The sequence below is a fragment of the Salmo trutta genome, chromosome 29 (genome assembly GCF_901001165.1).
Source record: "Salmo trutta chromosome 29, fSalTru1.1, whole genome shotgun sequence".
Classification (NCBI taxonomy): Eukaryota; Metazoa; Chordata; class Actinopteri; order Salmoniformes; family Salmonidae; genus Salmo; species Salmo trutta.
In genome coordinates, this window is record NC_042985.1 from 36,681,278 (window position 1) to 36,705,668 (window position 24,391).

At 41.6% G+C, this 24,391-nt stretch overlaps 2 protein-coding genes across 5 annotated transcripts in view; both read left to right on the forward strand.

Annotated features, from left to right (window-relative positions):
* LOC115167533 (protein kinase C and casein kinase II substrate protein 3) overlaps positions 1 to 19,731 on the forward strand; it is a 32,064-nt gene extending 12,333 nt beyond the window's left edge. For 2 of the 4 annotated variants that reach the window (XM_029722024.1, XM_029722025.1), the window contains exons 3-11: positions 5,257 to 5,357; positions 6,807 to 6,963; positions 7,252 to 7,487; positions 10,393 to 10,548; positions 13,322 to 13,497; positions 14,326 to 14,446; positions 15,637 to 15,770; positions 16,843 to 17,003; positions 18,446 to 19,731. In XM_029722024.1, coding sequence (XP_029577884.1) covers positions 5,304 to 5,357; positions 6,807 to 6,963; positions 7,252 to 7,487; positions 10,393 to 10,548; positions 13,322 to 13,497; positions 14,326 to 14,446; positions 15,637 to 15,770; positions 16,843 to 17,003; positions 18,446 to 18,561 — 1,311 coding nt within the window. In that variant the 5' untranslated portion in view covers positions 5,257 to 5,303 and the 3' untranslated portion in view covers positions 18,562 to 19,731. Of the gene's footprint in view, positions 1 to 4,711; positions 4,784 to 5,256; positions 5,358 to 6,806; positions 6,964 to 7,251; positions 7,488 to 10,392; positions 10,549 to 13,321; positions 13,498 to 14,325; positions 14,447 to 15,636; positions 15,771 to 16,842; positions 17,004 to 18,445 lie in introns of those variants that run through there. The other 2 variants (XM_029722026.1, XM_029722028.1) reach the window with 2 other exon arrangements.
* Positions 19,732 to 20,779: 1,048 nt separating this feature from the next.
* On the forward strand, positions 20,780 to 24,082 carry LOC115167715 (zinc metalloproteinase nas-34-like). Its single transcript, XM_029722363.1, has 4 exons — positions 20,780 to 22,829; positions 22,892 to 23,074; positions 23,193 to 23,274; positions 23,385 to 24,082. Exons 1-4 carry the CDS (start codon positions 22,385 to 22,387, stop codon positions 23,551 to 23,553), a joined length of 879 nt encoding a protein of 292 aa, XP_029578223.1. The 5' UTR covers positions 20,780 to 22,384; the 3' UTR covers positions 23,554 to 24,082.
* Positions 24,083 to 24,391: the final 309 nt, after the last annotated feature.

The following is a 24,391-nucleotide window of genomic DNA, read 5'->3' on the forward strand; positions in this document are numbered from 1 at the left end:
CACTTAATCAAGACAGCTAAAGTTTTCTTTTTATATACAATATGACTTTACTTGCATGAATAATGTGGATGGAAATATGGTTAATGTCTACCATATTTGTAGGTCTGTTACCTGTATGAATTTAAAAAATAATGGTGTAGCATGTCCACTACATGCATATGTATGTGGACACATGCTCGTCGAACACCTCATTCAAAAAATAATAGGCATTAATATGGAGTTGGTCCCCCATTTCATGCTATAACAGCCTCCGCTCTTCTGGTCAGGCTTTCCACTAGATGTTGGAACATTGCTGTGGGGACTTGCACCAATTCAGCCAAGACCATTATTGAGGTTGGGCTATTAGGCCTGGCATTCCAATTCAGCCCAAATGTGTTTGATGGGGTTGAGGTCAGGGCTCTGTGCAGGCCAGTTTTGTTCTTCCACCTATCTCGCTTTGTGCACTGGAGCATTGTCATGCTTAAACAGGAAAGGGCCTGCCACGCAGTTGAAAGCACAGAATCCTCTAGAATGTCATTGTATACTGTAGCGTTAAGATTTCCCTTCACTGGGACTAAGGGGCCTAGCCTGAACCATGAAAAACAGCCCCAGACCATTATTCCTCCTCCACCAAACCTTAGTTAATGCTACCTTCCCCAAATCATAGTGTCATACTGGCATCCGCCTAACCCAGATTAATCCGTCGGACTGCCAGATGGTGAAGTGTGATTCATTACTCCAGAGAACGTGTTTCCATTGCTCCAGAGTCCAATGGCGGCGAGCTTGACACCACTCCAGCCGACGCTTGGCACTGCTCCATGGTGATCTTAGGCTTGTGTGTGGCTGCTCTGCCATGGAAACCCATTTCACAAAGCTCTTGACGAACAGTTCTTGTGCTGACGTTGCTTCCAGAGGCAGTTTGGAACTCGGTAGTGAGTGTTGCAACCGCGCTTCAGCACTCGGCGTTCCCGTTCCGTGAGCTTCTATGGCCTACAACGGCTGAGCCGTTGTTGCTCCAAGACGTTTTCACTTCACAATAACAGCACTTGACCGGGCATCTCTAGCAGGGCAGAATTTTGCCGAGCTTACATGTTGGGAAGGTGGCATCCTATGAAGGTGCTACGTGAAGTCACTGAGGTCTTCAGTAAGGCCATTTGACTGCCAATGTTTCTCGATGGAGATGGTATGGCTGTGCTGAATTTTTATACACCTGTCAGCAACGGGTGTGGCTGAAATGGAAAAATCCACTAATTTGAAGGGGTGTCAATATTCTTTTTTTTTTTTTATATATATTTTTTAAATCTAGTTAGGTGTGTGTCGCGCCCTGCCCAACCTACAGTTTTTATTTGTATTTTTTAAATATTTTTTTTGGTCATCAAACCCTTTTTTGCAAAGTGACTTTTTCCATTTCCCTTGTGGGTTTTCAGACTTGATAGTAGGGCTGTACTTGACTAAGAAAAAATATATATTTATTATAATAATCTTTGCCGACCAAGAGTCATCTGTTCTTTTAGACCAATCAATTGGTTGAAAATTTTAAAACGTGTATTTTTCTATATAGAGACACACCCTGTTTGAATGAAATGTAACTAATATGTAGGCTACTTTGTCTGATGCAATTAAAAATCAAGACACATTACTAAAAGACCATGATCAATATAGCTGAACCTTAAGAAAAAATACTTTAACCAGGCACTGTACACCTGGCGAGTGAAGTCTGCTTGTAGGCGCCCAAACCCTCCCCTAACCCGGACGACGCTGGTCCAATTGTGCGACGCCTCATGGGTCTCCCAGTCACAGCCGACTGTGACAGCCTGGGATTGAACCTGGGTCTGTAACGCCTCAAGCACTGTGATGCAGTGCCTTAGACCGCTGCACCACTCGGGAGGCCTAATCAAAATTATAAACTCGAGCCCTGAAAGCGGATTGGCTGACAGCTTTGGTTTATCAGACCGTATACCATTTGTGTTTTCTGCTCTGTTGGTGACCAGTATATAATAGAAATAAGGCATATTTCCAATATACCACGGCTAAGGGCTGTATCCAGGCACTCTGCATTGCGTCGTTCAGAAGAACAGCCCTTAGCTGTGGTATATTGGTCATATACCATACCCCCTCATGCCTTTTATTGCTTAATTATATCTAAATGTAAATTTATACAAATCTAAAAGTAACTTCTATTGTCATTACCAATATTTACAAACAGCCTACATAATCCTAATAAACATTGCAGGTAAAAAAATAAAAAATCCTTTAAATCACATTGGCTATGCATTGCCTGTCTGAAAGGAACTTGAAACATTGTATCAACTATTAACTTGGATCCAGCCTGAAACTTGCTAGCAAACCTGCAGCATTGTATTAAAATATTATGGGCCCCCAGTTTCTGCCAGTGAGCTCCGGACAGACACACAGCTGTAGGCTATTTGCGCAAGGGATAAACGTAATCGGGTAGGCCTTTTTATTACAGTTCCACCGGATCAGTGCATGAAATGTTTTCCACTTGGTTATCAAAAGGGAGAAAGCTGGGAACATTTTTCAAATGGGCTACTTTGAGGAGCTATTGTCATTCTCAATGGATAAAAACTGATTTTGTTTAAAAAAATAATAATAATAAAGGGCAGGGTAGCCTAGTTGTTAGTGTTGGACTAGTAACCAAAAGGTTGCAAGATCGAATCCCCGAGCTGACAAGGTACAAATCTGTCGTTCTGCCCCTGAACAAGGCATTTAACCCACTGTTCCTAGGCTGTCATTGAAAATAAGAATTTCTTAACTGACTTGCCTAGTTAAATAAAGGTAAAAAAATAGAAAGGCTAAGAGAATTTATTTGATTGTGAGTTAAGACCTCCACAACAGTATCCAATCCACAAATGTACACATTTGTATAAGCCTACTCAAGATTGACAGGAGAGCTCCAAACAAATGACAAGTAATAAATTGACAACTTGTAAATGGAATGAAACAAACCAAAACGACTTGTTTCTCACAAGTGTAGCCTAGGTTGTGCGCTCTGCAAACAACTTGCCCACTCCTACAAGGACAAAGGTAAGACTGTAATAATACTATATTGAATGCATTAACAGAAGTTACCTTAACCAAACATTAAATATTAGAAATGGTGGTAATTAACGGTAAATGTGATACTTGTGTGCCATCCCTGCAGCCTCCGCAATAGATTAGTCCACTCAGACAGGTGTCTCGTGTACCATTATTTTTTTTAAATATTTGCATCTGCTCGACTAAAAATCTTCTTTGACCAACTTCCTATCGACCAGTCGACACAATGGGGTCAGCCATACTTGATAGGGCGTTTTTATCAGTGCAAAGTCACACTGTATAGCCTTGGTAATGAATGTTCACCCGAATCCATAGTCTTCCTCAAATTGTTTGTCAAAGGAAGCCGTTTGACTTTGTATTAGCTAGTTGTGCCAATCAGGAACAGGACCGGGGAAGTGGACGTATAAGGAACTGGGGCCGGATTCACAAAACCTTAAGAAGAAGAAACTTCTTAACTGCCATTTCCCCCCCCCCCCCCCCCCCCCTTAACTATAGACTTAAGAAGAGTTTTTAGCAAAGTTGCTATTCCTCAAAGTTATTGGAAATGTTCTTAAGATTTTTCCTAAGAAGAAATAGGATTCTTGGAAATGTACTTAACTTTAGGACAGCTAAACCCTTGTCTTGAAACGAATGGATACTTTTGTAACCATGAACGTTTTCTTGCACCACAGACAGACAGTTGGTTACCGGATATTTTAAAAACATCAAGAATACAAATTACTAGCTCATTATCTAGCTAGTAATTAACAATATATTACAATATTCTAGAAGTGTTAAATAGCTAGCGCTATCTCGTCAATTTCCGAAGAACTACTTGGCTATAACATCATTGGCTATAATGTCTTTACACGTTTGCTAGCTAACTTACTGGTCTTCCACCATCTCTATGATAGATGACACCTTCTCCTCCAGCTGTTCCACATGAATGGTCTCTCAGCTCCCTTCTTAGCAGCCAACTTCTTTTTTACGGCGTCACTGTCCCTTGCCATACCCCAGACGGCAGAGACCGACTCGGCCACTCTCGCCCATCCTTTCTTTTTGGTCTCTGCAGTGACCCCGCAGTTATCAAGTCTCCCCCACAGCAACCTTTTCCTGGCTGCTATTTCCTCCACCATCGAGTCAATATCTTTTCTTGGTTATCCATTTTTGATTTAGCTAGTCTGATGGCTGTGTGAAATAACAAAATCTGATGATCCCTGTCATATAGGCTTATTAGTTTCAAGCACGTCAATGTCATATAAGATATTTACGAAGTTCCTAAGAACATTTTGAGGAATTGCATTTCCAAACTATCCTTTAAACTTCCAGTTTTTTTTTCGTTAAACTTCTTACGTTTTTTCGCAAGTAATGTTTTGTGTATCTGTACCGGGTTCATTTTGAGTTGGAAATTCATTTTCACCTAGCTTATTGGCTTTTTAAAAATGAATCTAGATTAGATTTGTTTTATTTTAATATTGAATTATCTTATCAATTGACCATGCGACGACTGTTTTTTTTATTTTCAAGCATATGAGTGTACTAGAGCTCAAGGAATGTGGATGTGTCAGGGTGCTTTGCTCTTGAGAAACATATTAGATATCAGCTATTTGGTTGACTTGCAATTAATATGACTGTATGTTAGTGTGCTGCTGGGTAGACCTGGATGACAGGGCATTGTTATCTTAAGAGCCCCAGCCCCACTCAGCCTGGCTAAAACAAGTCTGTCTCTGCCTCAGCTCAATCGTCTCAGACAGATGGACACTCAGAGGTGAGACCTGCTCTGCTTATTTCTCTCCCCTCACCCTAAGGGATTACTGGATTACACCTTCAGGGTAGACTCATTAGCTCTGTGAGGTGACGCTATGGGGCCTTTTCTACAGATTAAGGATGTGACGTAATATCTTGTGACTGGATACGTCATGTGTGGTGCTGTGGATCACTTGGTCAGAAAATGCATGAAAGTTAGCATGGTCAGGGTGAAAGGTGGGAAATGAGAAATATTCTCTCTTAGTTTTATTTTTCTGCCCAGCCACTGCTTTGGTATTAACCCCATGGATGCTTGCCAAGTAGGGCAGCAGTTTACTTGTCTCTTGTGATGACATGGTAGTTGCTACTGTTGCTTTTGGCAATTTTCCAGCATTTTTCTCTTGAATTTCACTCCCAGAAGTTTGAGTGGGTTGCACATAACTATATCTAGCTACATAGGCCATCTACAGTCAGTCTTACATGTTCTCTCTTCAGTTGAACAGATTGCCGCCATCATTCCGTGCTGTAAAGGTGATCCCGAAATGTCTTCCAATGGAGACCTGCGAGACGTCGGGAGCTGCGAAAGCTTCTGGGAGGTAAGCTAAAAACTTCACCCCCAGGGCTGCCAACCCTGTGGAACTGACCATTCTTTGTGTGGAAGTGGGACTACCACAGGACTGCCCCTTCAGGTAGCCTTCCATCGTTTTCATGGAGGGCTCCTTTTCAGGAGAAACACTACAGGGCAACACGCGTAATGAGTCCCTGCTGATTATACATTTCCATGTCCTGGCTGTAAGAGGTTCCTCATTCCGTTGGCTCCTCTTCTCCCTCACCTCATCAGGCCTGCCCCATCAAGTTATCACTTGCTCCGAGGAAAACAAGCAGCAGTAGTCACCTACTCTGTGCATTAGAGTTCAGTGGTTGATTATGTGATGTAATATGTCTCTCTCCCTGGTGTCATGACTATCCTGACAGTGAATCAAAAGACTCATCAGCTAGGCAAATGTTTGAAGATAGCCAGACCTCTCTCCCACAGAAGAGTGGAAGGGGGGCTCTGCTTGTCTTGACACCTAAACACTGGGTCGTAAATTTAGAGAGAACTTTCTCTTGCCCTGCAGTATTGGGAAAGAAATCCCTTTTGTCTACAGAAGACCTTTGCCGCCAACAATTCTAACGGCCAAAGAATTAACTTTGTAACAATATTCATAAGATAGGAATGTTAAGAATGGTCCATGGGGATCTAAAGAATAATCCTGTGATATGGTTTATTATTTTGTGATGGTATGACAACGTAACTAACTCTGAAAGTGTACGGCCTGATGGAATGCCCCCGTTTTGACCAGAGTGCTTAAATGGACTAGCTAATGAAATTTACATTAGACCAGCCAACATGCAGCGCGAACTGAGTGTTGACAAATGGATAGAAACTCTCAAACTCAACACGGGTGAAGATCACCTAGGAGCCAAAAAATATTCAGTCTGCAGCTGTGCATGTAAAAGTGGTCCTAGAATTTGACCAAAGACATGAGGGGAAAGAACAGATCCCTCTTAGAATAGTTTCTTCAGATGCACTAATGGTTGTCTAACAATCACTCCACTACCAAAAGACATTGTGACCTCTGGTGGACAACCAGAGCCTTACATCGAGCCACTACCGATAGACGTATCCATCGAGTTAAACAGAGAGACGGCTACGTGTGAATATATTGCATTTCTAATCCGACTGAGCCGTGGTTAGCGTGCTAAGTATTCTGGTTTCGGTGAGCGTAGTTTCCAAATGTATGTACGATAAGTTGACTCTCTTTCCCCACCCCCTTTCCATTGTGTAACAAGCCATCATATCGTGTATGTGTATTCTGTGTTATTTATTTAGTAAATAAATAAAAAGCCAATTTGTGTTTAGCTGATTTCATCACTAAGGTTAGGGTTCTTGCACATATCGAGCACTATGCAACGTTCAGAATGAGACTGATATGCGGTTTATGTGACTGTTCTCCATATGTAGCAGATCTTTCTTGAACAAGTGTATGTCCATCTTTACTCAGCCGGGGCACTACAAGAGGACGGTGAAGCGTATCGACGAAGGACACAAGCTGTGCAACGAGCTAGTCGGCTGCTTCGCGGAGCGGGCCAAGATTGAGAAGGGCTATTCCCAGCAGCTGAGTGACTGGGCCAAGAAGTGGAGGGGCGTGGTGGAGAAAGGTGAGTTGGCCTGGTAGTGGAGGGACTCATTCACCGTGGCCACCCCCAAAAGAGCCTGTAGTAAAGCTCATATACTGCCTCAACCTTCTCATTCTCACCCTGCCAGTGCCTAGTACATAAAACGGATGTGACACCCTTCCCAAACATATAGGTCATCATTTACTGGTTGGATAATGAATTCACTCTCACTGAGAATGACTTGGAGCCAAGTGTTATTGGAGTGAAATGTGTCCATTAACCCTGTGAAGGGTGTCCATTATCCGAAATGTGTCCATTATTCCCCTGAAGGGCCTCAGTATGGCACCCTGGAGAAGGCGTGGCATGCCTTCATGAATGCTGCTGATAGGCTGAGTGAGATCCACATGGAGCTGAAGGAGCACCTGGCTGTGGAGGACAGCGAGAAGATCCGTAACTGGCAGAAAGATGCCTTCCACAAGCAGATGATCGGAGGTTTCCGGGAGACAAAGGATGCAGATGAAGGATTCCGCAAGGCACAGAAACCCTGGGTCCGGAAACTGAAAGACGTGAGTGTTGCTCTTATTAGATTTTTTATTTTTTTTAACCAGTTTAATGGTTTGACATCAACCCTGAATGACCAATAATAGGTTAGTAGTATACATTGTTTAGTATTGTTTGTTTGGTATTTTATTAGGATCCCCGTTAGCTGTTGTGAATGCAGAAGCCACTCTTCCTGGGGTCCACACAAAACATGAAACATGACATAATACAGAAAATGTATGTTGCTAGTCTTGTGTGGCTCAGTTGGTAAAACATGAATCTTGCAACGCCAGATTTGTAGCTTTGATTCCCACGGGATACCAGTATGAAAAATGTATGCATTTGCTACTGTAAGTTGCGCTGGATAAGAGCAGCTGCTAAATGACTGAAAATGTAACAATATACAAGAAAAGCTCAATGACAGAACTACATACATTGTAAAATGGCACACAGACTACATACACTATATATACAAAAGTATGTGGACACCCATTCAAATTAGTAGATTTGGCAATTTCGGTCACACCCAGGTGTATAAAATGGAGCACACATCCATGCAATCTCCATAGACAAACATTGACAGTAGAATGGCCTTACTGAAGAGCTCATTGACTTTCAATGTGGCACCATCATAGGATGCCAACTTTCCAACAAGTTAATTCGTCAAATTTCTGCCCCCCTTATGCTGCCCCGGTCAACTGTAAGTGGTGTTATTGTGAAGTGGAAACGGCTCAGCTGCGTAGAAATAGGCACACAACGGCCTCCCTGGTGGCGCAGTGGTCTAAGGCACTGCATCGCTGTGCCACCAGAGATTCTGGGTTCGAGCCCAGGCTCTGTTGCAGCCAGCCGCGACCGGGAGGCCCATGGGGCGACGCACAATTGGCCCTGCGTCATCCGTGTTGTGGAGGGTTTGGCCGGCAGGGATATCCTTGTCTCATCGCGCACTAGCGACTCCTGTGGCGGGCCGGGCACTGTGCACGCTGACCAGGTCGCTAGGTGTACGGTGTTTCCTCCGACACATTGGTGCGGCTGGCTTCCGGGTTGGATGTGCATTGTGTCAAGAAGCAGAGCGGCTTGGTTGTGTTTCGGAGGACGCATGGCTCTCGACCATCGCCTTTCCCGAGTCCGTATGGGAGTTGCAGCGACGAGACAAGACTAACTACTACCAATTGGGTACCATGAAATTGGTGAGGAAAAAAAGGGTAAAATAAAAAAAGGGTAAAATAAAAAAAGAAATAGGCACACAAGCTCACAGAACGGGACCGTTGAGTGCTGAAGCGCGTAAACATTGTCTGTCCTCGGTTGCAACACTCACTACGGAGTTCCGAACTGCCTCTGGAAGCAACATCAGCGCAAGAACTGTTTGTCGGGAGCTTAATGAAATGGGTTTCCATGGCAGAGCAGACACTGACCCAAGCCTAAGATCACTATGCGCAATGCCAGGTGTCGGCTGGAGTGGTGTAAAGCTGTGATGTAAAGCTTGCTGCCATTTGGACTCTGGAGTAATGGAAACGCGTTCTCTGGAGTGATGAATCACACTTCACCATCTGGCAGTCGGACAGATGAATCTGGGTTTGGCGGATGCCAGGAGAACACCCCAATGCATAGTGCCAACTGTAAAGTTTGGGGGAGGAGGAATAATGGTTTTGGTCTGTTTTTCATGCTTCTGGCTAGGCCCCTTAGTTGCAGTGAAGGAAAATCTTAATGCTACAGCATACAATGACGTTCTAGACAATTCTTTGCTTCCAACTTTGTGGCAACAGTTTGGGGAAGGCCGTTTCCTGTTTCAGCATGGCAATGCCCCCGTGCACAAAGTAAGGTCCATTCAGATATGGCTTGTCAAGATCGGTGTGTGTGGATGAACTTGACTGGCCTGCACAGAGCCCTGACCTCAACCCCATCAAACACCTTTGGGATGAATTGGAACGCCAACTGCGAGCCAGGCCTAATTGCCCAACATCAGTGGCCAACCTAATGCTCTTGTGGCTGAAAAGAAGCAAGTCCCCGCAGCAATGTTCCAACTTCTTGTGGAAAGCCTTCCCAGAAGAGTGGAAGCTGCTATTGCAGCAAAGGGGGGGACCAACTCCCTATTAATGTCCGTGATTTTGGATTGAGATGTTTGAAGATCAAGTGTCCACATAGTTTTGGTCATGTAGTGTATCAATACATAAACCCAAAATATCTGGGTCAAATAGGGGATAGGCGTTGTGCCGTGAGGTGTTGCTTTATCTGTTTTCTGAAACTAGGATTGCTGTTAATTTGAGGAATATGAGATGGGAGTTCCATGCAATAATGGCTCCATATGATACTGTACGCTTTGTTACATTTGTTCTGGATTTGGGGACTGTGGAAAGACCCTTGGTGGCATGTCGGGTGGGCTAGGTGTGTGTCTCAGAGCTGTGTGTCAGTTGACTACACAAACAATTTAGAATTTTCAACACATTGACTGCGTCACTTCTTTTTATAAGAAACAATCTCGATTCTTAGCCGAGAGAGACTGGCATGCATAGTATTTATATTATCCATCTGATTACAATGAAGAGCAAGACGTGCTGCTCTGTTTCGGCCCAGCTGCAGCTTAAATATGTCTTTCTTTGCAGCACTTGACCACATGATGGACAGTAATCAAGATAATACAAAATTACAGCCTGCAGGACTTGCTTTTTGGAGTGCGGTGTCAAAGCAAAGCTTAATATTATTATGGACAGACCTCTCCCCATCTTTACAACCATAGAATCTATACGTTTTGACAATGACAGTTTTACATTCTAAGGTAATGCCAAGTAATTTTGTCTCCTTGACTTGTTCAACAGCCACACTATTAATTACCAGATTTAGCTGAGGTCTAGAGCCTAGGGAATGATTTGTACCAAATACAATGTAGATGTGGGGTTGGCGATGATTGTAAATAGAGAAATTCCTCTGTCCAAGGTGGAGTCGTCTAAGAAGAGTTACCACCAGGCCCGTAAAGAGGAGAAGACTGCTTTGACTCGCGAGACCCATGCCAAGGCTGACCCCACCAAGTCACCGGAAGAGGTCCGCAAATTTACAGACCGTGTCGAGAAATGCAACCAGGAATCAGAGAAGGTACTGAAACTCCACCGATCATATGTGAACAATAAGTATTCAGCTAGCTAGTCATCAGTTTGCATTACGTTTATGTTAGTTAAGAGGCTTGTGAGGTCATTGAGGTTTTTTCTTACACGCTGTACTTTAGCTGGAATCCTGATACTTTTGAACCTACTGTTAACCCATGAACACAAGTAACAAGCCAAACTCTTGAGCATTCAATATGTTATTTGTACCAGCCTTTTGGGCTCCCGAGTGGCGCAGCGGTCTAAGGCACTGCATCTCCGTGCTAGTGGCATCACTACAGACACCCTGGTTCGAGTCCAGGCTGTATCACAACCGGCCGTGATTGGGAGTCCCATAGGGCGGCGCACAATTGGCCCAGCGTCGTCCGGGTTTGGCCGGTGTAGGCCGTCATTGTAAATAAGAATTTGTTCTTAACTGACTTGCCTAGTTACATATAGGATCAGCTAATTGTCCAGTCTAAATAGCAGATGTGTTGGTGGAATTGGTTTAGTGCAGTTACAAAGCTTTGTTTTAGTTGGTGTGCTGTCTAGAGGCAGCCTGTAGTCAAGTGTCAAATTGTGGGTGGGGAAGCACATACCGATGTGCCTTTTTTAAACATGACTGTTTGGCGTGCTGAGACTTGTCCAGTGGCAGCAACAAGCAGAAAGACTGGCAGCTGTTTTTGACAGTCTGGATCTGTGGAGGCTGTTACTGTTAGTCTCCCATGTCTAAACTATAATGAGCTGTAGGAAGTGCACAGTAAGGTCCCATTGATGTTGATTTGATAATCAAAGCTTTCCTATAAACAAAGCTCTGCCTAATTTAGAATGTAGGGATAGTTTGTAATTTATACAGTAAATCCTGAAAACTGGATTTATGTCTGTTTACTTGCCCACAGCTAATCTCTTGTGACTACACCCCATAAGCACTCTGTCTGCTCAGGGAGGGCAGGGCTCTTTCTCTCAGATTACCAACATGCCAAACAACATTAGCTAGGTCAAAGCCAAGTGCTTCCTGGCATCTGACGTTTTTTTTAAATGTATAAATATTTAAAATGGTTTAACAGGACAAAATATATAAATGTACACTACCGTTCAAAAGTTTGGTATCACTTACAAATGAGATTTTCTTTCAAAAACAAGGACATTTTTTTTGTCCATTTTTTAAAATAACATCAAATTGATCAGAAATACAGTATAGACATTGTTAATGTTGTAAATGACTATTGTTACTGGAAACGGCAGATTTTTTTTTTTATGGAATATTTACGTAGGCCCATTATCAGCAACCATCACTCCTGTGTTCCAAAGGCATGCTGTGTTAGCTAATCCAAGTTTATAATTTTTTAAAGGGCTAATTGATCATTAGAAAACCCTTTTGCAATTATGTTAGCACAGCTGAAAACTGTTGTCCTGATTTAAAGAATAATAAAACTGGCCTTCAGAATACTTGAGTATCTGGAGCATCAGCATTTGTGGGTTTGATTACAGGCTCAAAATGGCTAGTAATAAGGAACTCGTCAGTCTATTCTTGTTTTGAGAAATGAAGGCTATTCCATGTGAGAAATTGACAAGAAACTGAAGATCTCGTACAATGCTTTGTACTACTCCCTACACAGAACAGCGCAAGCTGGCTCTAACCAGAATAGAAAGAGTGGGAGGCCCCAGTGCACAACTGAGCAAGAGGACAAGTACATTAGTGTCTAGTTTGAGAAACAGACGCCTCACAAGTCCTCAACTGGCAGCTTCATGAAATAGTACCCGCAAAGCACCAGTCTCAACGCAAACAGTGACGAGGCGACTCCGGGATGCTGGCCTTCTAGGCAGAGTTGCAAAGGAAAAAGCCATATCTCAGACTGGCCAATAAAAAGATTAAGATGGGGAAAAAAGAACACAGACACTGGACAGAGGAACTCTAGAAGGCCAGCATCCCGGAGTCGCCTCTTCACTGTTTGCGTTGAGACTGGTGCTTTGTGGGTACTATTTAATGAAGCTGCCAGTTGAGGACTTGTGAGGCGTCTTTCTCAAACTAGACACTCTAATGAACTTGTGCTTTGCTCAGTTGTGCACCGGGGCCTCCCACTCCTCTTTCTATTCTGGTTAGAGACAGTTTGCGCTGTTCTGTGAAGGGAGTAGTACACAGCGTTGTATGAGATTTTCAGTTTCTTGGCCATTTCTCACATGGAATAGCCATTTCTCAGAACAAGAATAGACTGACGAGTTTCAGAAATGTATTTGTTTCTGGCCATTTTTAGCCTGTAATCGATTCCACAAATACTGATGCTCCAGATACTCAACTAGTCTAAAGAAGGCCAGTTTTATTATTCTTTAAATCAGGACAACAGTTTTCAGCTGTGCTAACATAATTGCAAAAGGCTTTTCTAATGATCAATTAGCCTTTTTAAAATTTTAAACTTGGATTAGCTAACACAACGTGCCATTGGAACACAGGAGTGATGGTTTCTGATAATGGGCCTATGTAGATATTCCATTAAAATCAGCCGTTTCCAGCTACAATAGTCATTTACAACATTAACAATGTCTACACTGTATTTCTGATCAATTTTACGTTATTTTAATGGACCATTTTTTTGTTTTTTTTTTGTTTTTTTCAAAAACAAGGACATTTCTAAGTGACCCCAGGCTTTTGAACGGTAGTGTATATGGCTAATGCGTTTTTACCGTATACTCCCATTTTTTTTGTTTTGCACTTAAAGATGGTGATGCTGTGATCTGTGTCTGAAGCCAGAGGTCTAGTTAGTTGTGTGTCTGATTTTTAACTCCAGGCGAAGGAGCGCTATGAGAAGGCTTTGGAGGAGCTGAACCGCTGTAACCCACGCTACATGGAGGACATGGAGCAGGTGTTTGAGATCACCCAGGAGGCCGAGAAGAACAGGCTGTGCTTCTTCAAGGAGGTCCTGCTGGACATCCACACACACTTGGACCTCTCCAGCAAGGATGGGTATGACAATCACACATTCTGCTGACTTTTTTTCTGTACACGTCTATTAATGGTTAACAATGTATCTTGGTTCATAGATTTATTTATAAGAAATATATATTCCATTTATCTTGAATTGGGCACTGGACATTTGCTACTTACAGGTATGATGAGACATCAGTCATGTTTTACAGTTGCATAGATTGAAAAGTGAACTTTGAGTGTGGGCATCTAATAGTGCAAATACTTTGTAGAATTAGCCTACATTTCTGTTCAACAGTATGTGTACACAAGGAGTGAATGTTCAACTGCTGGTGTTGTCCATTAACTAGCAGTCTTTCATATCAGGTCCTTACTCTATTTAGACAAGGGCCAGGTGACCATGCCACTGTTGATGGTCGGGCTGAACAAATATTCAGTGGAATTTGGCCACATTCTTATAGCTTGGTATTACCAGCGATTGAGATAAACCTAGCGTAGTACAGTAAGGGTTGATCTATGGGTTTGACTGGATAAAGTCCACCAATCCCATAACAAAAACAACCTCAGTCACACATTCCAATAGAAAGCTAAATAAAAAATGTTATGGTGATTTCAGTTTTATTTGTGGACCTCTGCATGTCCTCCCATTTTTATAAATGGTTTTAAGTATTTTATGTTCCTATAATGGTTTTTGAAGTGTGTGCTCTCATTTTGACACATACGCCTGTTATCCTTTTTATTCCTACCCAAGATGTTCACATTACATAGTTGTCGTTAGTTCAACACGTGTGGCTGCGATCTTGCTCATTGACCACAGTATTGTGTGGAGAATGTGACTCCAGTGATTAAGAGGAATTTGTCCCTTAGATTCAAGGTCCTGTTCCATGACCTGGGCCAGACCATCACTGCAGCCAATGACAGCGAAGACCTGAGGTGGTGGAGAAACACCCATGGGCCTGGCATGAGCATGAACTGGCCACAGTTTGAGGTAAAGGACATTTTTTTTCGGTCTAACCTTTTTATGTAAACAATTGTCTATTGACTGAGGGCACATGAGTTATAATACAAATTGCATACCATAAGCTTCTAATAAATGTGTCCTGTGTTTACTGATTTTTCAAATAGTGTATATATGAAACCCAGATGATCTGGTAAAGAAATGTTGTAAAAGGTGTTCACTGTTCATATAAATAAGAAATCTTCTCCATAGAGCCATATTGCGCTCTTGCTTGAACTGTTGGTAAATTCCGAATGGGGATGACATTGAATGGGCCCTTGTGTAACATGTGGACCTGAGTGGGTTCTGGAATGCTGGAGTGCTTTCTTAGAGCTAAAGCCAGCTCTGACCCACCCCACACACAGCCCAAGGTTTGTAAGCCAGGCTATTAAAACTGCTCCTCATTCACCACCTTCACTCTACTGCACATGCAGGAGGCTGCAAAATGCAATTTTTCTGTTTTGTGGAAAATTACAGCTACTGTGAACCAAAAATCCTGTACTTCATAATGATCCATTTAAAGCTGGCGATAGCTGGCAGACAGGAGCATGCTGATCTGGAAACCGGCATTGGTTTACAGTTCCAGGCAAAGCCACTGTGAAGCTTGTGGAGAGTGAGAATGAGGCAGCTCTCCTGTCTCCTTAGGAATCCTTTGGCATTCCCACTGGTTTCCCCGGACACAGGGGCCCTTTGTCCTGGCTGGGGAGCAACACATCTCTCTGTAGTGGCTCCAGCACAAGGCTTCAAAAGCGCTCTGGTTATTTAGTATCCTCCCAAAGATGATGCCTCAACATGTGACTGGCGAAACTGATAACTGAGGATACAGTTAACACCGTTTTATTGTCTTTTTTTCTCCACTTTTCATTGGATGGTGATTTTGGTTTAGCTTACAGTTCTGTGAGGTGGCTGTTCTTTTTGTGGTGTTTGGGTGTGGATTTGATTGACTGCAATGATTACATAAAAAAAAAAAAAAAAAATTCAACACACAATATGCCAGATGAATACAATAGATATTTCACTCAGTAAGTGTGAGAGATGTTGAAAATAAACTATACTATTTGGAAGAAGACCCTGTATGTGTGAGAAAATGGGATGTTATCAGCTGGTGATAGTTAGAAAACATTAAAATAGTTCCATGCTTTTTTAAAGTGTATTTTATTAACAGTTGTTTGTTTGTCCAGGAGTGGTCCCCTGAGTCAAACCGCTCCATCTCCAACCAGAAGGCGAGGAACAGCCGGGCGGGGGACGTGGTCACCCTGACCAACATTGTCCCTTCGAGCGAGGAGGCACCCCAGACCCCTCAGGAGACCACCAGGTAACTGTGCTCTCAGGTCATTTGCAGGTCACAATCACAGTAGCTTCTGTACCAAATTAGAGTTGACTCTTTGTCTGACTGCACCACTATTCATGACTTGTCTTCTCAGCTTTAGGGCAGTTAGTTAACAATGTTAACATGTGTCATTCATCTTCTATAATACAATAGTTGCCTTGTGCATGGAGCAGGAAAGACCGGGAATAATAGTTGTGGAGGACAGTATCTTGTTTTTCTGACTCACTGTTACCATGGGACAATGGATGTTTATGAGGAGTACATAATGTTTTATTTGTAAAAAAAAAAAAAATGTATGACTTTGGTACATGAGGCAGAGTTTTTTTTTTTTTTTTTTTTTTTTTTTTTTTTTTTTTTTTTTCGAAAACATGACAAACGAAAGGATGACAGTTATTATTGTGTTTAACTCCCTGTTGGTTTGCTCCAAAGCTGGTTTGCTCCAGAGACGTATACTGTACCTCTGAGGTGTTTAGACTACAATTATTCCAGCTTTTGAAAAACTGTTTGGCTTCCGCTACTGTATTTGTCTTGTGTTCTTAGTAACCGTGGTCCCCCAAGGAGTTAACTTCCTGTATCCACAGAGAGCTGCAGCCTCTAATTAGTGTTTGTACTAGTGCTGAGTCAGAGGCCTTGTCTTTTTTTGCCTCTTTTTTCTTTTTCTTGTGTTGCATTTAACCTCCATATTCAGTTAACAAACATACACCAGTCACAGATGTTCATCTGAATGTGTGAGCACTGCAATCAAATGAAGGTATATTGATGTAGTGTCACCTTTCATAGGTCCCCCCCCCCCCCCCCCCCCCCAACAAGTTCTGTGGTCGCCACCACCCTCTGGTTAGTTATTGCTACAGTGACATGAGAATACACGGCCCGTTTTTATAAGACGCTGTTTTGATTTCTGGTTTCAGCCTCCATGTGTAGTTTGGAAGAGAATATTACATGTTCAGTGTTTTTTCTTCATACCATCCTTGTATGACTACTCAAAGTAATAGATTTGTTTTGCTTTTTTTTTGCCAAGGGATACTAACCCTCTGCCCTTTTCCTTTCCTGTCAATAGAGGGGTTAAAGACTACTCATCAGACTGGTCTGACGAAGACATCCCCAAAAAGGTCATCGCTGCTAATGGGGTGGAGGAGGAAGAGAAGGTAGCAGGTGTACGAGTTAGAGCACTGTATGATTATACTGGGCAGGAGGCGGATGAGCTGAGCTTTAAAGCAGGTATTAATCCCTACTAATGCTTATTAATGTCACCGGACATCGACAGACGCACACACACACTCGGACCAATGTATGCATGGCAGCCACAGCTCACTTTGGTCCTAATGCACACTTTGTCTTGCTAAACTAGTGGCATGGATATTAATTCACCGTTTGTTCATTTGGTCTAGAAACATGTTGATATTTTTTTTTTTTAAAGAGAAACAGGAGAATTAATACAAGTGTGATTTGCACAACATGAGCATCAGATTTGAAGACACTGTGCAGCAATATTATTTGTATCCTACCACTTACCTGATTTAGTTATGGAAAGGATATGTATCGTACAGGATCAGCCTTGGTTCCCTTTGGTCGGATTTTATTTACACACACATCCTTGATTATAATCATTTTGTAGGATGTCCTGTTTGAAACATTATTGTATTTACAGCTTTGGGTGAAGTTACGCATCTTAATTCTGGATGTTTAACACTCAAAATAGCTATGGAACTAATAAGAAGGCAATAAATGTTGCCAAACTAAATGATTATCAAATAATCATTTTTAAACTCCTACAACTCAACACTGCAGGTAAGTGTTGCAATTGATGGTCATGACGATTATGTTTTGTGCAATGTGTGTGAATGAACATTGAACTGAACCATACTTGTTATTTGTCAAGAGACTTCACAAAAGTCAGTTATTTTATCCTAGATGATTCCTGCCAGCTAAAAGGCACAGGGTAACATTGTCTATTATTTTGATTAGCAGTTAATTCCCATGATCACGACGACCCTAGAGGACCCTTTGTTACGCTAGTGAAAATAAAACTGCCGTTAAGACAGTGCCAGGCCCCTCTGATTGGTGGGGTCACACTCAAGTCTCCCTCCCAGTGGAGCTTAAACTAGTCTAAGCCCACATCAGAGCCCAGTCTAACTGGGCGCCAATGTCCTTGTCTATCTCCTAGATTAGTAGATATCTACACAGAGGGGGGTCGTACACCCTTGGATTTGGAGTGGATACTGGATAATCGGAGTTGAAGTGCCAACCTTAGTAGACCTTAGTGCACTGTGGCCTTGCTTTTGGTCTACTTTGGTTCCAGTCTTGAGGGATCACAAAAGGCCAAATCATTTGAGGCAGGGGTTAGCGATTCTTTTGGAGGAATAAGCCCTCACACTGAGCTTTTGCTTTCTAGAAGAGCACCTCAGATTAAACTAAGAGGTGATATAGCTAGATGTCAATAATTTAGTCATTTCAACCATTTGGATATGGTGAGAACATGATGTACACAGGTAATTATGCTGCCACCTTATGGTGGTCCCTGTAACAAAACTGAGATTCAGATTCAGTACATTACAACAGGTGGTGTCCGTGGAATATTCCAGATATACATGGGACTGGAAGAAAGTGTGAGTTATTATTCAAGCATGGTCCGCTGTGCTTTCTGCTCTCTCATCACTCAGGTGAAGAACTAATGAAGATGGGTGAGGAGGACGAGCAGGGCTGGTGCAAAGGGCAGCTGGCCAACGGAGAGGTGGGCCTTTACCCTGCTAACTACGTCCAGGTCGTCACATCCTGATGACCCGCCCCCTTCCTGGGCAATAATGCAGCCAATGGTACTACAGCGTACAGACATGAGAATTACTGACAGCAGCACAACCAGTCGTCGTTGTTCCCCCCCCCCCCCCCCCAGAAGACTGGATGTGCTTGGGGCTTTTTTTCACGACAGCTGTTGCTCTTCATTTCAAGTATAATGAAACAAGAATACAGTCCAAGTAAAAAAATACAAAAAAACTGATGTTTCCTTAACAAACTACTAGAGGATTAATAACAACAATGGAGAACATCATCCCATGGACTTTATCCTCAGTCTTCGTGAGAGACATAACCAGTGCAGTGCCTTCGAAAAGGATACCAGGGAAGGATGTTTGCAGAGTGCTCCTCTGCCATGTGATTGGCAGCACTCTGCAGTGGATTAGGCTGGGTGACGATATGAGCGACCCCTGGAGGACAGGATAGTACATAGCAAGTTAACTGATCACGAGAATGCCTCTGCAAGGATGCGGAAATGATCTCTCTTCAGTTGTGCATCAAAACGTTTGACATTTCAGTAGCTTTCACTCAAAGCACAATTCACTTCAAGTATTTATTAAGATGAGATGGTATGCACAGTTTTTGTTTTCACCTGTTACTTGCAGTTTCTTTACGATATGTTGTGTACTTCACATGTTCATTTTCCCGACTATGCTTAGTATGTAGATACACTTAATATTTGTAATGGTATGTTTGGGATAGTTAGTAGATTAAGGTTACAGTGCATTCAAACCCACGTTAGTTTGCTGTGCACGCTTAGTTTTTTTTATTTTTGGTAAAATAGCCATACTTATGTGAGATGAGGGATATGAGAGTAATTCCATATCGCCTATTTCGCTACCAATTTTTTTTGTATTCAAAATTTTACCTACAGTCAGACTTATTTGCATTTTAATTTATTTTTTTGTTTAAATCATTTTAAATATAATTTTTTGCATATGAACTAAACTAGGGGAGAGTTTAGACTTGTGTAAGTTAGTTGATTTAAACCTGTGGAACGAAGTGAGATGCAAGGTGTGAGACTGTTTTGAGGGCAATGGAAATATTTCTGTCTCTACGGCTCTGCGCTCACTGTGAACATGGGTTTTACATGAAACTTCTGTAACAAGCTAATCTATGTACAATTCAGAAATTAAACATTTGAATCAAATCCCAATCCACCAGCTGAATTATTTTCACTTTTCGTCCTGAGGATAATCCGGTAGTATTGTTGAATGGATTCTTATGCTTGGAAATTATTGAGTGAACCACACAACCATCTTATGTCTGGAGATGAATATAAAATGTCTTATGAAATGAATATCACAAATTTTCTCATTACGTATCTTAAGGTTACTTTTTAAAACCGGTGTCCAGCCATGCATTTGTGAACCATGCCCTTTGAGAAACATAATGGTGATTTACTGTAAACCAGTCAACAAACAAGCCATAAAATTACTCCAGTATATATCTGTCACATGGGAATAACAATATTGGAACTTCCTGGATATTATTCTGCACATTTCTAGTAGGTAGTAAATCTAAATTTGCACTGATAACATGACCTTAAAGCCCTGACATTCCCAGGAGTGGTGTTCTATAGAATACATTTCCTTCAGTGTAGTGACTGAGTTGCTTTGCAATAACATTGGACTTGGGCGTTCGTTTGTTGAACCAAAACACAATGAGAACAAAGACGGCATTTACAGTAATGATGGTTATTGTATGTAAACGAATTGTGAAATCATTTTATTGTAAGGGATGTATGTAGTGAAGTTGATGTTTGAATGTTAAAGTTGAAAAACTTGAATATGAATGTAGAAATAGTGAGAACCGCATTAACTAAACCATCGTTTTCATACATACACTGAGTATACGCAATGTTAACACCTGTTCTCTCCATGACAGACTGACCAGGTGATGTTAAATCCACTTCAATCAGTGTAGATGAAGGGGAGGAGACAGGTTAAAGAAGGATTTTTAAGCCTTGAGACAATTGAGACCTGGATTGTGTGTGCCATTGAGGGTGAATGGGCAAGATAATGTTAGTGATTTTGAATGAGGTATGGTAGTAGGTGCCAAGCGCACCGATTTGTGGTAAGAGCTGCAACGCTCAACAGTTTCCCGTATGTATCAAGAACGGTCCACCACCCAAAGGACATCCAGCCAACTTGACACAACTGTGGCAAGCATTGGAGTCAACATGGGCCAGCATCCCTGTGCAACACTTTTGACACCTTGTAGAGTCCATGCCCCAACAAATTGATGCTGTTCTGAGGGCAAAGTAAGGTATTCCTAATATTTAGTATACTTGGTGTACATGGCAATTTAGAGGAAAGTTATTGTTTTGGAGCATATCTGCAGACCTTTCTATTTTGGCTGCACGTGTTCAAGTCTGAGAAGAGTGTTGTTGATTATAAAGTGTCATAAATCATTGTTTTGAATTGCCTATGCTATCTAAATCATAAAGCAGGATCTATTTATGGTTTGTTTATTCTGTAACCAAAACATTATTGTCAAAGAATTGTTTTATTTGGTGAAGTATCTATTCATCAAATGGATTATGGCATTGACAAAATTATGTGTTAACCCCAGAGATCTGGGTCAAATACATATCTTTGAGGTGCACCTGATTTAGCTTGGAGTTTGTAATGTTGGTACTATTCCATTGGAACTTTTCTTCAGGGCAAAAATGTGTCCAGTCAAATATTTTAAAGTATTTGACAATTGTATTTGACCCAGGTTTGGCTAACCATAATTGGGTTTGAAATAATAATTTGATTTCCCCTATCTTGGGAGGCTACAGTAGCCTGCACCTTACCGGATGTTTTGACTGCTGAGTGGTTATCTACCTAGCGTCCAAGGAACCATCACAATCGCACGTTTTAAACATTTTTATATCAGTATCACATGATCCATATTATCTTGAACGAATGAGTTGATTAAGCTTTAATAGATAATACATTTCTACTTTGCGGCATCTGTGTATAAAAGCAGAGGAGATCCTGCTTCACTTCACCTGCAGTTTTTCCTACATCAGGTAAGTGCTGAACTGCTCTTTCTAGAAGGACGATGCTAGTTCCATATTACCCACACTATACTTTTATGGTACTTGACTGACTGTTTACAATGTTCTTATTTTTGTTCAACATTGGAGGTATTGGACGTGTACGTTTTTATTTTGACATTTGATTATATCTGAATAATATTGGATAGTTGAACTCTTGAATGTCTTAAGAGACAAATTGTATAAAATAAGCATGTTTTCTTTCCTCTCTTAGATTGAGGGAAAACACTTGGGCCAGAGCGTCTTCATGCTGAGCCATACCTCAGCACTGCTATGTGCAGTAAACTGCCATCCTCTGGTGGTAATATATAAATATTATGACTGCTTCCGTTGCCATACTAAATAAATTGCATGAGTGTGATTTTATTTATTGTAATTATGTATTATCTTGTTTTTGCAGGATTTGAATGAGGTGACAACTGGAAATGAGGACATGGATACCTCAGGGCAGGCCATGAATCCCATTTTCTTGTTATGAGAAGACAAGCCAAGATAACATCTGAAACATTAATTCAACCTGCTACATGATGCAGTTATTGTGCGATGATTATTCTAGATTGCCTTTTAATGTTTTGTCTTTGGTACAGATACGTTTGACAGTGATCTTGACGTCTCCGACGTAACTGAGGCAGCCGACGAAAACGTAGGTAAGATCTTGCTTTAAAGAACGTGTATCAAATATATTGGATCTTGTGTACACTATGCTGTCCATAGCACAGACAGATGTTTTTATTCTAATTTCTATTTACCATTATTTCCTACCATGGGCATTGACAGACATGATACACTCATCCTATTTGGAGATATTGCTATGGAAACTGGGATTCGGAATGCTTCTCCATGCATGGCTCGAGATTGCAAGTGGCCCAAAAGCAAGAATGGGGTTGTGTCTGTGTATATCTCCTCTTTGTATAGTAAGTGTATTTTTGAATTAATTTTGTATAGTGACCATTCACGCCTAACTTTCATTATGGTCGCCTTACTGCTGTCTATTTTAAAAGGTCCTAAATTCAGTGCGGTGAAAATCGTCTTATTCATTCTTTACAGCTTTAGAGGAAAAAGATATCATCATGAAAGGACTGATCTCCTTCCACCTGTCTACCTGCATCCAATATGTGTGGTGGAAGCGGCATCAAGATTATTTTGTATTTCCACCCTGGAAATGGGTGTGTTACAAGTAGACGTTCAAGTGAAAAGGGAATTCATATAATGCAGTTTTGTCTCAAGTCGTTGTCTTTCCTAACACAATACTGTTAATATCGAAGATAAGACTCCCTGTGTGCTTTGCACCTGTCTCTAAGGTGCTGGTCATATTTGGGACGTCGAGGTGGTCAACAGCGTGGCTGTGTCCATCATGGTACGGTCCAGCATGAAGTCCTGCATGCTCTGGGCTTCCACCATGAGCAGAACCGTGGCGACCGGGACAATGATGTCACAGAGAACATCAGCAAAGGTAAGAGGCCTCCACTTTCACTTTGTTTTAGAGGTTGCTAATGTATTTCTATTGTCAGACTGACAGGACTAATGGCTTATCACAGTGAAACAATCTCTCTCTAAATCTCTCCTTTTAGGCAAGGAACACAACTTCAGAAAGGTGGAAACCAATAACTTGATGACTCCGTATGACTACACCTCTGTGATGCACTATGGAAGGTCAGCTTCTAGGACTATTTTGTATTTATTCAAGCTAAAATAAACCTTCAATCTCCCACCTACAGGTATGCCACAGTTGTACATGTACTATGCAATGATATGTCTTCCAGGTATGCGTTCTCTAAAGATTATGGTAAGCTGCCAACTACCATTCCAAAGCCAGACTCTAATGTTCAGATCGGAGGGGCCCGACAGATGAGTCGCCTGGACATCGTAAGGGTCAACAGGTTGTACTACTGCAGTGCGTATTGGGCTTTATTTGACTATATCTTACAATAGAAAATCCATGTTTTCTTTCAATCATGCATTTCATAACATGAGAATAAATGTTTGTTTTTGTCAACACTGCTGATGATGCTGTGTGCCATTTGTTTTTTTTGTTTGTATTTTCACCCCAATAGGAGGACACTTGAATAAATTAATTTAGAAGGCTACGTCAGATATTTCAACCAACAACTATTTGAAATAAAATCAAATACCAGCTAATCAATTAGCTTCTGGATGAGGTGAAATTCACTTCGCACAATACTCATCACATTGTGTTGTGGATGCTTCACCACTCAGTTGGTTGCGATTATTCTCTCACCCAAATGTACATTTTTTTTTGTGTCATTTTGACACTGTTATTGTAGATATTATTTTGGGTGATTGAGACGTTCAGTACTCATTGTTCTATTGCATTGGTTGTGTGGTTAATGTGACTTCATATCCCATGTTTCCCCCATTTATTAGCGTTCAGAATCTTGACAGTTACTGTACTGTATCTGGCTGCATTCATATTTGCTCAATAAAAGCTCATTGTATATATGCCAAGTGACAGTGTATTTGTTCCACTAGGTGGCATCTGAATCTCATGTAGAATACATACATTATTTCTTTCATGTTTCCATTAACGCATAGAATTCCTTACCATTTGGACAGATTTTGCAGCTTCCCTTACACCCCCAGTCAAACTAGTGACTTTTCTACGAAAAGATAAGCATGAAATGAGTAAGGTAATATAGTGAATGCATACCACACACATACACAAAAATGAGTGTCAGACATGAATAAGCCAAACATGCAACAACAACAAATCTAGAATCCGTACATCCAAGCATCCAGAAATATACTGAAA

Excerpts from the sequence above, each read along its gene's own strand:
- LOC115167715 (XM_029722363.1), top strand. The coding sequence starts at position 22,385 with ATGGGCATTGACAGACATGATACACTCATCCTATTTGGAGATATTGCT. Across the intron at positions 23,075-23,192 it reads CACAGAGAACATCAGCAAAG|GCAAGGAACACAACTTCAGA; the intron begins GTAAGAGGCCTC and ends CTCTCCTTTTAG. Across the intron at positions 23,275-23,384 it reads TCTGTGATGCACTATGGAAG|GTATGCGTTCTCTAAAGATT; the intron begins GTCAGCTTCTAG and ends TATGTCTTCCAG.